This window comes from Capsella rubella, unplaced genomic scaffold (assembly GCF_000375325.1).
Source record: "Capsella rubella cultivar Monte Gargano unplaced genomic scaffold, Caprub1_0 scaffold_8, whole genome shotgun sequence".
Taxonomy (NCBI): Eukaryota; Viridiplantae; Streptophyta; class Magnoliopsida; order Brassicales; family Brassicaceae; genus Capsella; species Capsella rubella.
Window position 1 is genome coordinate 2134910 of NW_006238916.1, and position 16785 is coordinate 2151694.

Sequence of the window (16785 nt, forward strand, 5' to 3'; positions counted from 1 at the left end):
AAAACTCTACCATTATGCATGTTATCAAATCAGAATCATAATTTCAATTTTTTTGATTTGGATTAGTACTAATTTTGTGTTAAAATTGTCACCAAATTTTTAAAGTTTTGTTTTTTGTTTGTTCTTAACATTGGAGTAACTAATTTTGGTCCAAAACATTAACAAACAAAAAATAAAAACAAAACGAAAAAATAAAAAAGTAACCAACAAATTTTGACTTTTTATTAAAAATACACATTTTCCCTCGGAAAAAAATAAATAATAATCAGACTAGTATTGCATATATCATCATCATCTCAAAGGAGCTTAAAAAAAAAAAAAAGAAAAAAAAAAAGAGAAGAGCCCCAACAAAAACAAAAATGGTGGCTATTCAGTTATATAGCTGGAAGCCATTGATACTACCTTCACAAGCTTTGAGACGAGATCAATTCGCCTCTTTTAACAGGTACTTCTTCGATAATGTTTGCTTCCATGGTCTGGGTGATGATTTATATCCTTCAGATTATGCAGTTTTGTGTAATGGTCGAAGATTGTTTTAGTGTTTCTCATTTAGGTATAAATGTAGCGAGATCAATGGGTTCATTTTCTTGATTAATGGAGTTTTTGAATCTGGGTTTAAGGTTTAGGCTTCGAACCGGAATTTTTGGATTCAATTTTTTTTTTTGTTGGTAATTCAATCTAAAAGGTCATTGGAACTAATGTTTACGAGTTGTGTAATCTCTTTGTGCAGGAGATTGAGTTTACAGTCTCTGCCTTTAGGTGGGATTGAGTCTTTTAGATTCCGAGGTGAGGAGACTCTATAGTGTCTCTCATTGTTCATGTTCTTCCTCAATTTGACTCCTACTTGATTGGCTTAAGTGTTTTTGTTTTTGTTTTTGGTTTGTTTCCTATACTAAAACAGTGACCTTTAAAGTCAAATCTCAGAGGAGAGGAGACACAGAGCCGTATAGTGTCAACCTGAATGATTTCAGTTCCAAATTCCATAAGGTGAACCAAAACTATCTTCAGTTTCATGTCTTTACATGTGTACATTTGGTCCTGTACTGTGCAAAATCGGACAAATGGTTTGTTCTTTTGATGTTTAAGTTGTTCTAGACTGTAAGATGATTATTCTGGTATCTTATATGCACATGTTCTTGGTTTGGAAGATGAATCTCAGTTCATTGTGTCTACGGGTGTATTTTGATGTCTTTCAATGCGTTTGCTTCTTGTTTAATCTTGCAGAGTCTTCCATATAAACTTGTGATAGGATGCATACCGCTGTATGCGGTGTTCAGGATAGCGCAAAAGATATGTCTAGAGCTTCCCCGCCTAGTTCAGAACTCAGTGGGGGCTGGCTTGCCTTTTGCTTGTGCATCGAACTCTCTACCTACTCCTCTCAAGTTGGATGTCCCCGTTCCTTCTGTTCAAGATCTCAAATGGGGTCTTTCAAGGTTTCTTTACCTGTTCAATATTCAGCTCGAGAAGAACATTGGCACGTATGTCCTAAACCCGGTATTTCTTATCATTATACTAATTGTGTTTCTTCTATTTCTGTAAGATAGTTGGATGTACAAATGTTACCAATTACAGAAGCAGCTAGCAGTATCGGATAATTAAGACTGGAAAGTGTCAGAATTGCTAGAATGATTCATTAAATTTAAAATGATGAAACATGTAAGTAGTGTAGAAACCTGACTTAAATCTTTCGTTTTCCACTAGTGTGAGGACATGGGTTTGAGGTTGAGGATCTCCTAAGTATGAGTTTGCTTCTCCTTAGTATAAGTAATTCATGCTGTGTATTATTTTTAAGTGTCACTGTCCTTGACATTAGCATTGTTCATATGTCAGTATATTATATTTCTCTTTCTGACAATGACAATCACTTGTCGTGGCTATTTTAGGTTCCTTGTGGCGCTCATGATAGCATGTGTATCATTTGTTTTCATTGGGGGACTCCTATTTTTCAAATTCAGGTAACACAGCTTTGTTTAACTTAGCTTATCGATTCTCAAGATTGTTATTATGATCCGTTTTTATGAAACTCTATAAATGGAAGATAAAACGCTATTTTTGGTTTTAGTCTGATGAAGAAATTGTAGAAAAACAAAACATTCTGGTACATGTATATATATTTTTTAAATATGAAGACCCTTGTAAATGGACTAAAATTCTATCGTATGAATTCCCATTGCATGATTCCTTACTTATGCGTACTGCTATTCCCTTTTTATTGTGAAGGAAAGACCTACCCTTGGAAGACTGCCTCTGGGAGGCCTGGGCATGCCTCATCTCCTCTTCTACTCATCTGAAGGTCATAATTTTCCTTTTCACCAATTCAAAGATATTATTTCAGATCGATTACAACTTACAAGCCTCATAATGTTTCTATGGAGTTCTTGCAACTAAATGCCTATTTGTTTACTGAAAACTGCAGCAAAAGACACGCACTGAAAGAGTCATTGGATTTGTACTAGCCATTTGGGGAATATTGTTTTACTCTCGGCTTTTAAGCACAATGACAGAACAATTTCGGGTAAGTTCTTGGGATAAACACTACTGGTGCGAAATGAATGTTAATTGGTAGAAGTTCTTAATCCTTTGTCTGGGCAGTATAATATGACGAAACTGAGGGAAGGGGCACAGATGCAAGTCCTAGAAGCTGATCATATCATCATTTGTGGAATAAACAGTCATCTACCTTTCATACTAAAGCAACTGAACAGTTATCATGAGCATGCTGTCCGCTTAGGTACTGCCACAACTAGGTATTTTGGTCTCTCTATATATCTTACGATTTAGTTCTCCACTTATTTTGACTTGGATAATTACTTTTTTTTTTTTGTTACATGCTTCCAGGAAGCAGAGACTTCTGCTCATGTCTGATACTCCAAGGAAGCAGATGGACAAGCTAGCTGAAGCGTACTCCAAAGATTTTAATCATATTGACATCCTTACAAAAAGGTAAAGTGGTTGCACACTTCTTATTGAGCAGAAGTGAAACTGAAATGCTGCTTAGGTTCATGCCATATTAATTAATGCTTTTTTTGGCTTGCATACATTTACAGTGCTGATTTCATGCTTCTACCAGTGCAGTTGTAGTCTTAACTTGACGAAATCATTTGAGAGGGCTGCCGCCTCTATGGCTCGTGCTATTATCATACTACCAACGAAAGGTGATAGGTAAGAAAAATTCAACTCTTTGGTATATGTGTATCAGCTTTGAGAAAGATGATTATGGAAACTGAGAAGTTCTGGATAGGTATTTGAGTAGTAAATGTTATTACAGTCACAAATCTTTCATGTTAGCTTACCCATACTAAAGTACATATAAATATGTATATTAAGAGAGTTATGTCTATAGAGTTTTTGGGTGGTTTGGGGACTTTGGGGTAGAGAGTTAGGAGTTCTCTTATACTAACTCCTTGATAATTTTTCATTACACGTAGTTTGTTTGGTTTGTACTGTGTTTCATGATGCATTTTGGTTCTCTGTGAGTACAAAATAAAAAAAGCTGTTCTGAAACCTGTCAGAAATATGGAATGGTAGTGGTAAAAAATATGGAATATTGATACACGAAGTTAAACATTGTTTCAGGTATGAAGTTGATACAGACGCATTTCTTTCTGTATTAGCCCTGCAACCTATACAAAAGATGGAATCGATCCCAACCATTGTAGAGGTAAATTAGGTAACGAAAGATTGTGCAGTAACGGTATTCTGTTTATAATGCTTATCTTTTTCCTTTCTTGCTTCTGGAAATGAATGCAGGTATCAAGCCCTAATACGTATGATCTTCTAAAGTCTATTTCGGGATTGAAAGTGGAGCCGGTTGAAAATGTTACGTCCAAATTGTTTGTCCAATGCTCACGTCAAAAGGACCTGATAAAGATCTACAGGCACCTACTAAATTACTCAAGTACAGTGTGCTTTCATCTTACATGACTGTTATTTGTTTAGAATTTTTGTTTCATGTTTTTATTATGTTTGTATTCAAGACTAATACAAAGGTTACTCGTTGCAGAAAATGTATTTAATCTTTGCAGCTTCCCCAATTTAGTTGGGACGAAGTATAGACAGTTAAGACTGGGATTCCAGGAGGTAGGATTGACTCTTGGGGGAATGTTTTTTCGTTCTTTGACTCAGTACCTGTTGATCTTTGTTACTAATTTCATTCTCTACATGTGTCCCTTTCAGGTTGTGGTGTGTGGCCTTTTACGGGACGGGAAAGTAAATTTCCACCCAAATGATAACGATGAGCTCATGGAAACTGACAAACTATTGTTTATCGCACCTCTCAATTGGAAAAAGAAGCAACTTTTATATACAGACATGAAACTAGAGAACATTACAGTAGCGACTGATACTCGGAAGCAAGTTTTCGAGAAAAAAAGATCACGGCTAGCAAAGATAATAATGCGTCCTCGTAAGTCCTTATCAAAGGTCTGACTCCCAACTACCCCCTACAATGCTTTAACTATAATATTAGACTTTTAATTTTTTGAGAGTTCTAACTTTCTGTTCTATGATTTACACAGGGATCAGATTCCATCAAAGGACCCAAAGAATCTATACTTTTACTTGGTTGGCGTGGAGATGTTGTGCATATGATCGAGGAGTTTGATAACTATCTTGGTCCTGGCAGTTCATTGGTATGATAATATACCATTATCTTTCTCTGGTTGGCTCTCACATAATAAGTTACTAATAATTCTCTGTACACAGGAAATATTATCGGATGTCCCATTAGAGGACAGAAGAAGAATGGATGATAGTATGGGTTCAACGAAAATCAAGAACATCCAAGTTTCACATAAGGTAAATTTCATTTTCAGTGGCATGAACAAGAAGAGCTTCAAAGTCATTGTGTATTAATGTTTTTCAATCTTTTTCAGGTTGGGAATCCTCTGAATTATGATACATTAAAGCAAACTATAATGCGTATGCAAAGTAAATATAAGAAAAGCAAAAATATTCCTCTGACCATTCTTGTAATATCGGATCGAGACTGGCTTCTTGGAGGTAAGCATTTGCGATTTTCTTCTTGATTTCTTCTTTTGTAATAATGACCACACTAACAAATAAGTTGGAAATGTCTATTAGATCCATCTAGAGCAGACAAACAATCTGCTTATTCTCTTCTCCTTGCTGAAAGCATCTGCAAAAAGCTTGGAGTAAAGGTGATTTACTAATTTTTTATTGAATCCAAAAACCACATTGAATAGCTAAAATTCGTTTAATTCTATTGTTTCTTTAGGTACATAATCTAGCCTCTGAAATCGTCGACTCAAATCTCGGCAAGCAGGTATTGAAAGGCTTTTCTTTTTAGTTTTTATTTAAAGGTTTTTTTAGCTTCCATAATGGTTAAGCTGCTGAAACATTAAACCATACAGATAACAGAGCTGAAGCCATCCCTAACTTTCATAGCAGCAGAGGAAGTCATGAGCCTTGTAACAGCACAAGGTTACATTTCAACTATCCAATTTTTGTTTCTTGTTTACCTGCCTATATATAATCCAAACAATAGTAATACCCTTTTCTATATAACCAGTTGCTGAAAACAGCGAATTGAACGAGGTGTGGAAGGACATTCTAAACGCAGATGGTGATGAGATATACGTAAAGGTTAAAAAAGAAATACAGTCTCTTCCTTCAAACCTTTTTGCCAGTAACTTTTACAAAATTCACAATAAATGTGGTCTAAAAATCTTGAGTTTTGCAGGACATTGAGCTGTACATGAAAAAGGGCGAGAACCCTTCATTCACCGAGCTCTCAGAGCGAGCTTGGCTAAGGAGAGAAGTCGCTATAGGCTACATAAAAGGCGGTAAAAAGGTGAGGGTTTTTGTTACTCTGCAACATACATTAACCTTCTCCTCTTCACTAACTTGGAACCTCTTGTGGTTGCAGATAATCAATCCGCTTCCAAAGAATGAACCTCTCGCTCTCGAAATGGATGACTCGTTGATTGTTATATCAGAGCTTGAAGGAGACCAACCCATCACACTATGAAAATTGTATACATTCTCTCATATACCACATTTTGTTACACACTAAGCGACATTGGAGCAAGGAGACTGACTCGTAAATGCAAGCATCAAATAAGTCGTTGATATATAATACAAAGAAACCAAAGAAGCCTTTTCATTTGCATTGGTCTTATTTGTTTCTTCGACACCAAATAAGCTTCTTCAGTCTTTGTAATAATTTTAGCTTGTTTTTTTTTCTTCTTCTCTTTTATTGCCTTTGTATGTCTCCAAGTTTATTTTTTTTTTCCAAACAATAGTGATTTCTTTTTATTTGTTTTAAATGTAGAATTTATTAAGAAAAAAAGTATATTGAATAAACACATTATATATAGAGCATCGTTAGCTCATCTTTTGTTTCTAGCAATCGTGTTATGCAAAGAGAGTTTGCGATCAACAAAGTGATGTTTGGTAAATATTAAAGAGTCTTGGAGATGAGTATTAAGAAAGAGAACTAGATTATCATTTTATACAGAAAATAGTATTGCCAAAAACTTTATAATAAGATTTCGAGGCTTCTGCATTCGAGTATTTGTTTCGAGTTTGAGTAGTATCCGTTTTATTTAAAATTAATTTTTTGAATGGCTATCTTAAATTTGATATATTAAAAATTGTTAGATTTAACAAATATAACTAAAAAATTTCTGAAATTTTGTTTATCAATGTAAAATAACTAATATATTCGAGTTTATAATTTTTTTTTAACTTTTGATTTATTATTTATTGCAAATTATGAGAATTGTAACAATGACGATTCTACTAAGTGTGGAAGCTTTAAATAACCCTTCGTCAACCACTGGATTAAGGGAGGTTCCACCGAGTTTATAATTACAATATTATAAAATTGAGTTATATCAATAATAAGATAGTGGTATATAAATAATATATTTTAGTTTATAATTATTATTTTAGGTATATAATTAGAAGTTTAGTATTACGGGTACCTATTCAGTTTTCAGTTTGGTTTGAATTCAATTTTGGTTTCAGTTTTTTGGGTATTAAAAGTTTGAAAACCTATTCAAATATTTTCTTATTTTTGGATTTGGTTTGTCTCTTTTTTTTTTCTTGGTCGACGGATTTGGTTTGTTTTTGAGTATTAGTTTGTTTTTGGTCGGATTGAGTATTACTTATTAGTTTCCATTGGAATGGTTTAAAAAAAAAAGTTCCATTGGAATTTAATTTTATTTCTAGTTATGCTTTATGATTATTTGACGTGAAATATGTATGTTATAAAAAAAAAAACTTTATAGCATTTGTTAATCAACGATCTTACGATCATAATCCGACCAACCGGTTTAACCGGGAAATAATCCGGTTCAACCTAATCCCTAATACGCAGCGTTTCGAAGTCCGATTGAAGAAGAAGCTAAAACAAGCCAACGCCGGCTGAACAAAGAAAAAAACACACAACCCCTAATTTTTTTTGTCTGTTCCTCTCTACTCTTCTCTCCTTCTTCAAGTTCTTTCAAAAGCTTCAGTTGATAAACATCCTCCGGCCATGGCGCACGGAGGTTTTAACAAGAGAAGGGTTTCAGAACCGAAGCAGTCAGCAGGAAGCAGCAGTCGAAGGTCGAAAGTATTGCGTGTAGAGAAGAAACCTAAGAATGTCTCCATCAAGAATCAGATGCGTTCCGTTGAACGCTTTCTTCGTAAAGTTAGCTCCTTTTCTCTCTGAAATTAGGGTTTTATCTTCGAATCTCTCTTAAATTTCCATCCTTTCTAGGATTCAGTTGTGTTTGTTGTATGTAGAGCTTTAAGGGTTATAATGATATGTGTCTGAGTTGTGTTCCTTTGGAGAATTTGATCATATGGGCAGTCATTAATACGCAACCCTTTTGAGAAGTTGGAATGTTGATGGATGAATTGATGATACTTTGTAGGATTTGCCACCTGAAGTAAAAGAGTCTCTAGTAGAGAAGTTGGAAGATTTGAAGAAGCAGCAAGACGCTCATGCCCGTCTCGCTGTTGAGCGTAAAGTATTCCTCAGGAACAGGAAGATTAAGTTCTTTGGTAAGAGCTTTTTACCATACGGTTCTAGTATTTGTAGTTCGTAATGTTATTGAAAGATTAAAGCTTTTATTGTTCTTGGATAGAGCGGAGAAAGATTGAAAGAAGCATTAGACGCCTTGAGAAGCTACAACGGACTTCATCTGCCCATGTGGGAGACACAGATATAGCTGAGCAACTTACTAAACTCAAAGAAGACCTTGAATATGTTAGGGTAAGTTAAACGTCATTACACTGCCTTCTCCTTTTACTATTTCTCATCATTTGACTTGTTAGTTAAAGTTCTGTAGTTATAATTTAGAATGAGGTTAGTTGAATGAAAATGTCTGTTTTCTTAACATGTATAATTGCAGTTCTTCCCCAAAAATGAGAAGTATGTATCTCTTTTTACTGGAGGTGAGGATCCAGAAGTAGTTGAGAAAAGAGGTAAACTGAGGAAGCAGGTCAAAGCCAATATCATTGTTGCTGCTGCTAGTGGGAAAGAGTTAGAAGGTAAACACAGAATATGTGGAGATGCTTATTTGCTTACAATTTTTTCTCTGGAACTATTAAGTAATGTAGCTAATAAGTGATGATTTTTGTTATATGATTGTGGATAACAGAAACGGGCAGTGAAGATGATGGTCTTCTGGACCTTAGTGATGATGATTTCTTTGATAAAGGGAGTTCAAGCGATGAAGCAGATGCAGATGATGAATTGACCGATAAAAGTGCAAAGTAGGCCTAGTTAATGTTGATTACTATCTTTTAGACGTCAATACTTTTAATTGAACCTTACTGACCAAGAGAACATCTGACTATATTTTTTTAGGGAGGCTGCGTCTAGTGCTTCTGGTAGAGCTACTTCTGGCATGTCAAGTGATGAACGTAATCAGGTATGATGAATGTTTATATGCCACTTGTTAACAATGACATGGTTTAAATGTTTACATGTTTGAATGTTTTGAAATCCTTATAGAAGCAGAACTCTGCTAGGGCTTTAATGCCGCCACCACAAGCAAGGTTTGAATCAAATTATAGGAAGAATTCATATGTACAGAGGAATGAGATGCCATCATCCTCGAGAAACACTTCGAACAGAAGAAGTGAGTCTTCATATAATACAACCAGGACTGCTACGGCAAATGCATACAGCAGTCAGAGTAGCAACTTGAGCTCCAATTCTGATGCTCACAAACCCAAAAGGAAGAGACGGCCTAAGAAGAAGAAGCAACAGGTCAGTTTACTTACCGACGAGTTAGATTGTTGGAAAGAAATCTTTGAATAACATCTCATGAAAGATCTTGCAAGTTGTAACCATAATGTTTCCTGCTGTTCTTGCAGTGATCGGGTTCTTCAGCTTCTCCAAACACACACTAGAAACTCTTATCAGTTCTGTCACTTGCTGCAATGGTCTCGCCGTTGGGATCTATTTATATATATATATATATATATACACTTTTGGATGTGGTAATTGAATTCACTCAGAAATATGTGTATGTTGCTTTTGGCATTTGAGATGATACCCTAAAACTTCTGCTGTGAACTCACTTTTGAATCTTTCTTGAGTTTTACTTATAGAATTGAGTCAATTGAGTAATTGACCATAGAGATAGATCCTCGTTGGAATCAGTAAACTAGACATTTGCTGCAACTCGATAACATTAAATTTTTTTTATGATAATTGAATATATATCTGATACATTGCACTGATCATAATCTAAAATCTAGTTAGGAAATAAATCAATTCGTTCTTAACATATAAAGAAAACCCAACAAAAAAAATTAAATTCAATTTGTGTTTTCCAATAATTAATGGCTAGGAAAGAAAAAAAAACAGAAATAAAATTTTATCGCTCCTGAATCGTGTTTGAAGGACAAGAGAGCCACCGAGTGACGCAGTTGAAAAACTCAAGAATCACCTCGGACAAAAGAGATCCAGTGATGATGTCTGAGAAGAAGATTCATTCAACTCAGAGACTAAACTGAAAATAAGAAACCCCCACAAAATAGCTTCTTTGATGGAATCAAATTACAGGTGGCTTTTGATTTCCATCTTGATCTCTCTGACATTCTCGAGTCTTGTTCTTCACCATGGAGTCCTCGCCGAGAGTGTTAAGCCTGAAGAAGCTAAACAGCTTAGAGACGAGGTAAATACTCCTCGACAGATCTGATTCTGTTTATACTTTTGGTCATCGATTGGTTTATCAGTTCTGTCCTCTCCAAATTGAGTATTAGAGCAATTTTAGTTTTCTGGGTCCCGTAAAGTCTTGACCTTTGGATGTTATAGTTACTCATTGATGTTGATTATGTGGTAAAGTTAAGTTCTTTAGCCTATTTGAGAAGAACATTTAGTAGTTTTGCTTATTAATTAGCTGAGTACCACTTGGTTTGGTGGTGTTTTAGCTCCTTGTTGTTTCATAGTTACTTAATTTAATTGCTCTAGTTTTAACATTGAGTATAGGTACGTGGGATGTTTTATCATGCTTTTGATGGATATATGAACAATGCTTTTCCTCTCGATGAATTGAGACCATTATCTTGCCAAGGAGAAGATACTCTTGGAGGCTATGCGTTGACCTTGGTAAACTACTTTAATATATGAACTTGGCTTGTTTAAGGCTCTGTGTTATGTAGAAGTAGAACCTTGATATGATTTTGGTGGCATTTGTGTAGATTGACTCATTGGATACATTAGCATTACTTGGAGACCGAGAGCGCTTCACTTCTTCTGTTGAATGGATTGGTAAAAATCTTCAGTTTAATATAGTGAGTAATGATTGGTTTTGGCTTCTCTAGCAAGACCAAGTTTTTAATTGTTATTTTCTCTAGTGTTCCTTTGGTAAACCGTAACATGGCAGTGAAGTTGATGCACTGATACATGTCTTTTTTAACTGTAGAACAAAACTGTCTCTGTGTTTGAGACAACTATCCGAGTCCTTGGGGGTTTACTTTCTGCTCATCTGATTGCAAGTGATTATGCAACGGTACTTTTCTTCTGTTTAGCTAAATCTTTGCCGTGATGTCATCTTACACTAGGGTATTTTTACATTCTTCAGGTAGAAAGCAAATGTATAACTTTTGCAACTAAGTATACGGCCATTTGAGCATAAAGTAGCTAGGCTTTATCTGAAACTAATCTTATGTTTCCTGCTTTTTTTAACCTTTCTATTGGACTACCAAGTACTTAATATATCCTTAAGTAGTTTTTGCTGTTTGCCATGTAAACTTGAATAGAGTTTAATCTGATGATAGGGCATGAGAATTCCATCTTATGACAATGAGTTACTGGTCTTGGCTGAGGATTTGACACGGAGAATGCTTCCTGCTTTCGATACACCGACTGGTATGGTCTTCTTGTTATCTCTCATTGATAAGCCGGCATGCATATGAATATGATAAGCGAAAACGGGGGATTGCCTGTCATATCCTTCTTCTTTTCTTTCTATAGGAATCCCATTTGGATCTGTGAATTTGATGTACGGTGTTGACAAACATGAAAGCAAGGTAAACATCTTCTTATTCCTTCAGACTGGTCTTCAGTTTGCCTATCTTATCTTTTAATCCATATATTGGACTCATCTATTTAGAAAATTGCATCTTTGGTTTTTGGTTGCTCAGATAACATCAACAGCTGGTGGTGGTACTCTGTCTTTAGAGTTTGGCGTGCTAAGTCGTTTAACAAATGATCCTGGTGAGTGAAGCTATGAGCTTTGGCATTTCTTATCTAATCATAAATCAGTTTAATCACTACCAATACTGCTCTTTAGCTCTCTTTATTCTCCCATCATATCATTTCGATTCCAAGATATGTAATGTCGATTTTTTTCTGTTTTTTACGTTCTCTTACATGGTGGTCCAACTTTGTTAAATTGAAGTTTTCGAACAAGTTGCGAAAAATGCGGTGAGGGGACTATGGGCACGTCGTTCAAATCTCGACTTGGTTGGTGCTCACATCAATGTCTTTACAGGTGAATGGACACAGAAGGTAACACCTATTTTCGTCCATAAATTGACAAAAAAAAGGATTCTTTATATGTCATAAAACTACGACTTTTGGCATACTTCAGTTAACAAATTATAAGGCTCTTATTCATTTTTGGAACTTTGCTTTGAAAAGATAATTGGTCAATTTTTGTGTCACCCAAACTCTGAATGGTACTGTCTACTTGGCAGGATGCTGGTATAGGAACAAGCATTGACTCCTTCTATGAGTATCTCCTCAAGGTTAGTAAGTGACACAATGCCAAGTTTTAGAAAGTCAGAAGCTGATATATTCAGTTTCGCTCTTCAACCTTGCATAAAATTTGAGTGGCACTGAAGTTTTCCGAGCTTTCTATTTAGTTATTTGAGTTAACACTAAACAATTTCAGGCTTATATACTATTTGGGGATGAGGAATATTTATACATTTTTCAAGAAGCTTACAGATCTGCAATGCAGTACCTTCACAAGGATCCCTGGTAAGCTTTCTGAATCTTTTGTTTATTAGAAACATGAACAAGCAATTCCTTTGTTTGGACTTATTGTTTCTTCTAGTTTTGTCATAGGTATGTAGAAGTCAATATGGATTCTGCTGCTATTGTTTGGCCAGTATTCAATAGCCTTCAAGCTTTCTGGCCAGGGCTTCAGGTAAACAGTGATTGTATGTTTGAACAATTTTTAATATGTTTAGGCTGGAAAATTAAACTATGATGTTTTCTATTCTCTCACAAAAGGTTTTAGCTGGAGATGTTGATCCGGCGATTAGGACTCACACTGCATTCTTTAGCGTCTGGAAAAGATATGGTTTCACCCCTGAGGGTTTTAATCTTGCTACACTTAGTGTCCAGGTACTCCATCTTAATTTAAATGTCTTGGTGATCACATTATTAAGTTTCATCGTCTGGTGGTACTATGATGTTACAACCTCATTGATATTCTTCATATATCTTGCAGTATGGGCAAAAGAGTTATCCACTAAGGCCAGAATTAATTGAGAGCACATATTGGTTGTACAAAGCTACCAAAGATCCCAGGTGACCAATTTACTTAGTTAGCTTTTTTCAGTTCCTTTACCAAAGATGATTACACTACTGAGTGAAATACAAATCGCTCGTCGACAGGTATCTTGATGCAGGACGTGACTTTGTTGCTAGTTTGCAATATGGGGCAAAATGTCCTTGCGGTTATTGTCACATCACTGATGTTGAACTTCATAAACAAGAAGATCACATGGAGAGCTTCTTCCTCGCAGAAACTGTAAAATAATTAAAAACCTCTGCTTCTCAACATGCATTAACTTGCTTACCTTAAAACCTTGACTTGTTTTTGCATTTCACAAATATTTCAGGTAAAGTACTTATGGCTACTCTTTGACTTAGCTGTTGATTCAGATAACCTCGTAGACAATGGCCCTTACAAGTACAAATATCTCCACCACATTAGCCTCTTGATCTTCACAATTGCTGCAACAGTTCTCTAATCTTGTTGATTTACTCAATCTTCAGGTACATCTTTAGCACTGAAGGTCATCTATTACCACTAACACCACAAATATCTCTAGCTCGAGAACATTGTTCGTACCTTGGTGGATATTGTTTAAGCAACTTCACAAAACCAGAACAAGAAGTCCTTGAAGAAGAGAGTAACCACAATGAGCGCAGTAACATATATCCTTACCATGAATCTTTTCCAGTTACTGGTTTGATTAAGGTCAGTGTAAAAAAAAAGACTGTACAGTATCTTCATCTCTTTCTTAGGGTAGCTTATGAAACCTTCTTCTGGTTTGGGTTCTGTAGGGTTTATGCCCAGGTCTAACACATGCTCAGAAATACGGTTTGTCTTATGTTCAACCGGAGAAGACAGATCGTGAAGATGTCAATCAACCTAAACCGGAAACTACAAGCAGTTCGATTGTGTTGATCTCAGATACAGTGGAGAAGAAACAACAGGTTGATGAAGAAGGATTTAGTTCTCAGTCTGAACCAATTATGACCATCTCTGGTGGTAGTAGCAATGACCAAAACAGTCAAGAGCTAACCTTGTTAGAGTCAGAAACTGATGATCGAAGACTATACTCTTCTTAGCTTTCTCCCATATATTTTTACAAATACTTTGTTTAGGAATATATAGATTCAATTTTTCTATCTCATCCGTAGTGACTGAGTGTTGCAGCGAATCCATAAACTATGTTCATGCTCCGAAAGAAGTCTGTGCGTTACAGATCCACAGGTATGTGGGAGATGTAAGCTTTCTTTTTGTTAATATTGGATAATCATCATCAACATCATTCTCCATTTTTTGTTAGTATTTTCTTTCTGGGAATAAAATAGAAACAGTGAACGAAACTCCGAAAAGATTTTGATTGCGAAGAGACGAAGATGATGATCAGCTCCTCCGTTGCAATTGCATCATCATCCCTTTCTCTTTTCTCTTCGTCTCACAAGAAATTCTCTACAGCCAAAAATGACATGAGATTGAAGGAAAGCATGGCAGTCTATCAAGACAGAATCTGAAAGAAATCGAATCAGATTGAAAACAAACTAGATAAAGCCAGCATGAAAATGCAGCAAAAGTGAATATATTTTTTGAAACAACTCAGCTTGTCCCTGAAACAACCCAACAATGTTAAAAGAGTAATGCTTCTTTGAGAACCATGGACAATAGCACAACCAAACTCAAGAATCAGCATCAAGTTTAGTTTCAGAATCTTCTTTCCTCTTCAAATATTCATTCAAGATTGTAAGCCTGGCAGTCTCAAATGCAAAATAACCGATGGCTGAGAAACAAGCGCTGTGAAGAACTCGAGGTCCCATGCCACGAGTAAAACCAACCCAACCTTCCTCTTTTAGTATCTGACTCACTGTCCCAGCTACACCAGAATACATTTCATTCACTGTCTCCACATGAATCTGCGTCATCAGCCTAGTCTTCACAACATCTAACGGTGTAGTTATCGAAGCAGATATCGCACCAGCCAACGCACCACAACAAACACTCTGCAAAGGCTCAAGCTGACTCTGCTGCGTCTTCTCCAAAACCGCAGCTTTCAAGTACTCAAACGACGAATAACTAAGTACACCAGCCGGCAAATTCCTCAACAATGTAGCCGAATAACCCGCATAAAGCCCCAAGATTCCATCTTTCTCAAGAATCTTAAGCAATACTTGATACGATCTCCCACTAGCTCCAGCTTGCATTCTCTGTGTAATGAGCTCTTTAGGAACCATTATAGCAGACGAGATTATGTTTCCCATAGCACCAGCAGTAGGCGGGATAAGCACAGTCGGAAAATCCGGGAATTTGGAGAGTAGAGACTTACCAAACTCACAGGTACCGAAATACACAGCGGAGGAAAACGTAGACCCAACAATCACGGCGGAGACACCACTGTAAAAACCTAACACACCTTTTGCTTGAAATGTTTTAACTATAGCATCAAACGCGTTGCTATAAACCTGAGACGCGCCTTTGGTTTGAAGCTTGGTTTTGATTGTATCAAGTGGGAGAAGAGCAACGTATGTAAAAGCTCCGGCAAGTCCACCGGCTCCTGCACCGATGATGGCACGTTCCCAAACAGAGAGTTGTTTCATGAGTGTTTGAATTCTTGGACTGTTTCGTGATGCGGGTTTGATCCATTTCAGGAATTCGGATCCGGGTTTGGTGTGGATTGGATCCGAGACTGATGTAGATGCAAAACATGGGTTAGATCTTCCCAACTTTGCTGTAAGTTTCTGAGAGGTTTTGGTTTTGGTTTTGGGTTTAGGGTTTCTGACGATAGGGCTTTGGACGGAGGTTAGATCGGAGAAATGAGTGAAGAGGGAATTGAAATCGTTTGGAACAAGGCAGTGATTACGACTCGGAGATGGGAGACCAAGAGTCTCGGAGAGTCTAGCTTCCATTGCTGATTTGGGGGAAGCTTGAGCAAGGAGAACCAAACATATAAAGATGATAGATGAGTACAAAACCCAACAAAAATAAATTAAATTCAATTCGTGTTTTGTAATAATTAGTGGCTAGGAAAGAAAAAAAAAACAGAAAAAAAATTTCAGAGACTAAACTGAAAATAAGAAACCCCCAAAAATAGCTTCTTTGATGGAATCTACTAATCTAGTACATTTATAATAATGCTTTTAAAATTTGTGTGACAATTAAAGAGGCTTTACCATAAGCTTATGCAAAGATTATATTTTTGGGTAGTGTAATCCACTTCAAATTTCAATAGTGCCTAGTATATGTATATATGGTAGACACTATAAATTAAATGGTAAAAAAAAAAAAAAATTACTTCGATATATTTCATTATTTATTGACTTTTAATGTTTTGATGTATATGGTGATCTTTGAAGATTTGAGAGCGTCTTCTTTAACTAAGATATATTATTACTATTCATTTATATTTTACGTGTGATGAATCTGTTTCTTTAGTAATATAAATAGATTTAAAAACAAAAAAAACAAAAATATTACTCTTATATATTATTAATTAACGATTTTCATATGTTATAATTAAAAGATATATATCATGATTTTAAATAATAAGTATGTGTCATTTGACAAATAAGTTCAATGGTTGCATCCATATATCATGTGTGATGAATCTATTTCTTTCCTAATTCATTTAAATCATAGAAAGTGTGTTTTGGTCCTTCTAACACTTTCACGTACTTTTTTTTTTTGAAAGATGGATAGACGATTCAACACATATAAGATAATAATATCTTGTTTGGATTTGAAATAACAATAGTGGGGGAAACAACTTGGACGTACATGAAATTTTTTTGGTATGGAAGCTTACTATATGCATGGAAAGATA

At 35.7% G+C, this 16785-nt stretch overlaps 4 protein-coding genes across 6 annotated transcripts; 3 read left to right on the plus strand and 1 right to left on the minus strand.

Annotated features, from left to right (window-relative positions):
* Positions 1-314: 314 nt before the first annotated feature.
* On the plus strand, positions 315-6130 carry LOC17876293 (putative ion channel POLLUX-like 2). 2 transcript variants are annotated; one of them, XM_006279960.2, is made up of 23 exons: positions 315-445; positions 731-786; positions 902-987; positions 1225-1478; positions 1884-1955; positions 2221-2293; positions 2417-2515; positions 2593-2747; positions 2839-2943; positions 3076-3162; positions 3577-3661; positions 3751-3898; positions 4004-4080; positions 4177-4422; positions 4518-4631; positions 4705-4797; positions 4875-5001; positions 5083-5159; positions 5237-5284; positions 5373-5442; positions 5531-5604; positions 5702-5812; positions 5888-6130. In XM_006279960.2, exons 1-23 carry the CDS (start codon positions 360-362, stop codon positions 5987-5989), a joined length of 2445 nt encoding a protein of 814 aa, XP_006280022.1. In that variant the 5' UTR covers positions 315-359; the 3' UTR covers positions 5990-6130. The 2 variants fall into 2 exon arrangements, with proteins under 2 accessions (XP_006280022.1, XP_023639089.1); XM_023783321.1 differs by having other exon boundaries at positions 5702-6130.
* Positions 6131-7410: 1280 nt separating this feature from the next.
* On the plus strand, positions 7411-9602 carry LOC17876242 (rRNA-processing protein EFG1). 2 transcript variants are annotated; one of them, XM_023783635.1, is made up of 8 exons: positions 7411-7657; positions 7884-8013; positions 8097-8224; positions 8364-8502; positions 8613-8727; positions 8822-8885; positions 8969-9226; positions 9334-9602. In XM_023783635.1, the coding sequence occupies exons 1-8, from the start codon at positions 7502-7504 to the stop codon at positions 9334-9336; spliced, it is 993 nt and encodes a 330-aa protein (XP_023639403.1). In that variant the 5' UTR covers positions 7411-7501; the 3' UTR covers positions 9337-9602. The 2 variants fall into 2 exon arrangements, with proteins under 2 accessions (XP_023639403.1, XP_023639407.1); XM_023783639.1 differs by having other exon boundaries at positions 8975-9226.
* Positions 9603-9818: 216 nt separating this feature from the next.
* On the plus strand, positions 9819-14317 carry LOC17875773 (alpha-mannosidase I MNS4). The gene is made up of 17 exons (XM_006282313.2): positions 9819-10139; positions 10454-10573; positions 10666-10758; positions 10890-10976; positions 11245-11335; positions 11441-11496; positions 11611-11683; positions 11868-11977; positions 12166-12216; positions 12363-12451; positions 12539-12620; positions 12707-12820; positions 12927-13006; positions 13094-13229; positions 13321-13391; positions 13478-13682; positions 13769-14317. The coding sequence occupies exons 1-17, from the start codon at positions 10011-10013 to the stop codon at positions 14054-14056; spliced, it is 1875 nt and encodes a 624-aa protein (XP_006282375.1). The 5' UTR covers positions 9819-10010; the 3' UTR covers positions 14057-14317.
* Positions 14318-14482: 165 nt separating this feature from the next.
* On the minus strand, positions 14483-15992 carry LOC17876251 (protein MITOFERRINLIKE 1, chloroplastic). The gene has a single exon (XM_006281512.2). It carries the CDS (start codon positions 15869-15871, stop codon positions 14648-14650), a length of 1224 nt encoding a protein of 407 aa, XP_006281574.1. The 5' UTR covers positions 15872-15992; the 3' UTR covers positions 14483-14647.
* Between the last annotated feature and the right edge of the window lie 793 nt (positions 15993-16785).

Bases quoted from the DNA above. Each gene is read 5' to 3' on its own strand.
- LOC17876293 (XM_023783321.1), top strand. From the start codon at position 360: ATGGTGGCTATTCAGTTATATAGCTGGAAGCCATTGATACTACCTTCA. The intron at 5,285-5,372 runs GTATTGAAAGGC...TAAACCATACAG, and splicing joins ACTCAAATCTCGGCAAGCAG to ATAACAGAGCTGAAGCCATC. The intron at 5,443-5,530 runs GTTACATTTCAA...CTATATAACCAG, and splicing joins GAGCCTTGTAACAGCACAAG to TTGCTGAAAACAGCGAATTG.
- LOC17876242 (XM_023783635.1), top strand. From the start codon at position 7,502: ATGGCGCACGGAGGTTTTAACAAGAGAAGGGTTTCAGAACCGAAGCAG. The intron at 8,503-8,612 runs GTAAACACAGAA...TGTGGATAACAG, and splicing joins TAGTGGGAAAGAGTTAGAAG to AAACGGGCAGTGAAGATGAT. The intron at 8,728-8,821 runs GTAGGCCTAGTT...ATATTTTTTTAG, and splicing joins TTGACCGATAAAAGTGCAAA to GGAGGCTGCGTCTAGTGCTT.
- LOC17875773 (XM_006282313.2), top strand. From the start codon at position 10,011: ATGGAATCAAATTACAGGTGGCTTTTGATTTCCATCTTGATCTCTCTG. The intron at 10,140-10,453 runs GTAAATACTCCT...CATTGAGTATAG, and splicing joins CTAAACAGCTTAGAGACGAG to GTACGTGGGATGTTTTATCA. The intron at 12,452-12,538 runs GTAAGCTTTCTG...GTTTTGTCATAG, and splicing joins TACCTTCACAAGGATCCCTG to GTATGTAGAAGTCAATATGG.
- LOC17876251 (XM_006281512.2), bottom strand. From the start codon at position 15,871: ATGGAAGCTAGACTCTCCGAGACTCTTGGTCTCCCATCTCCGAGTCGT.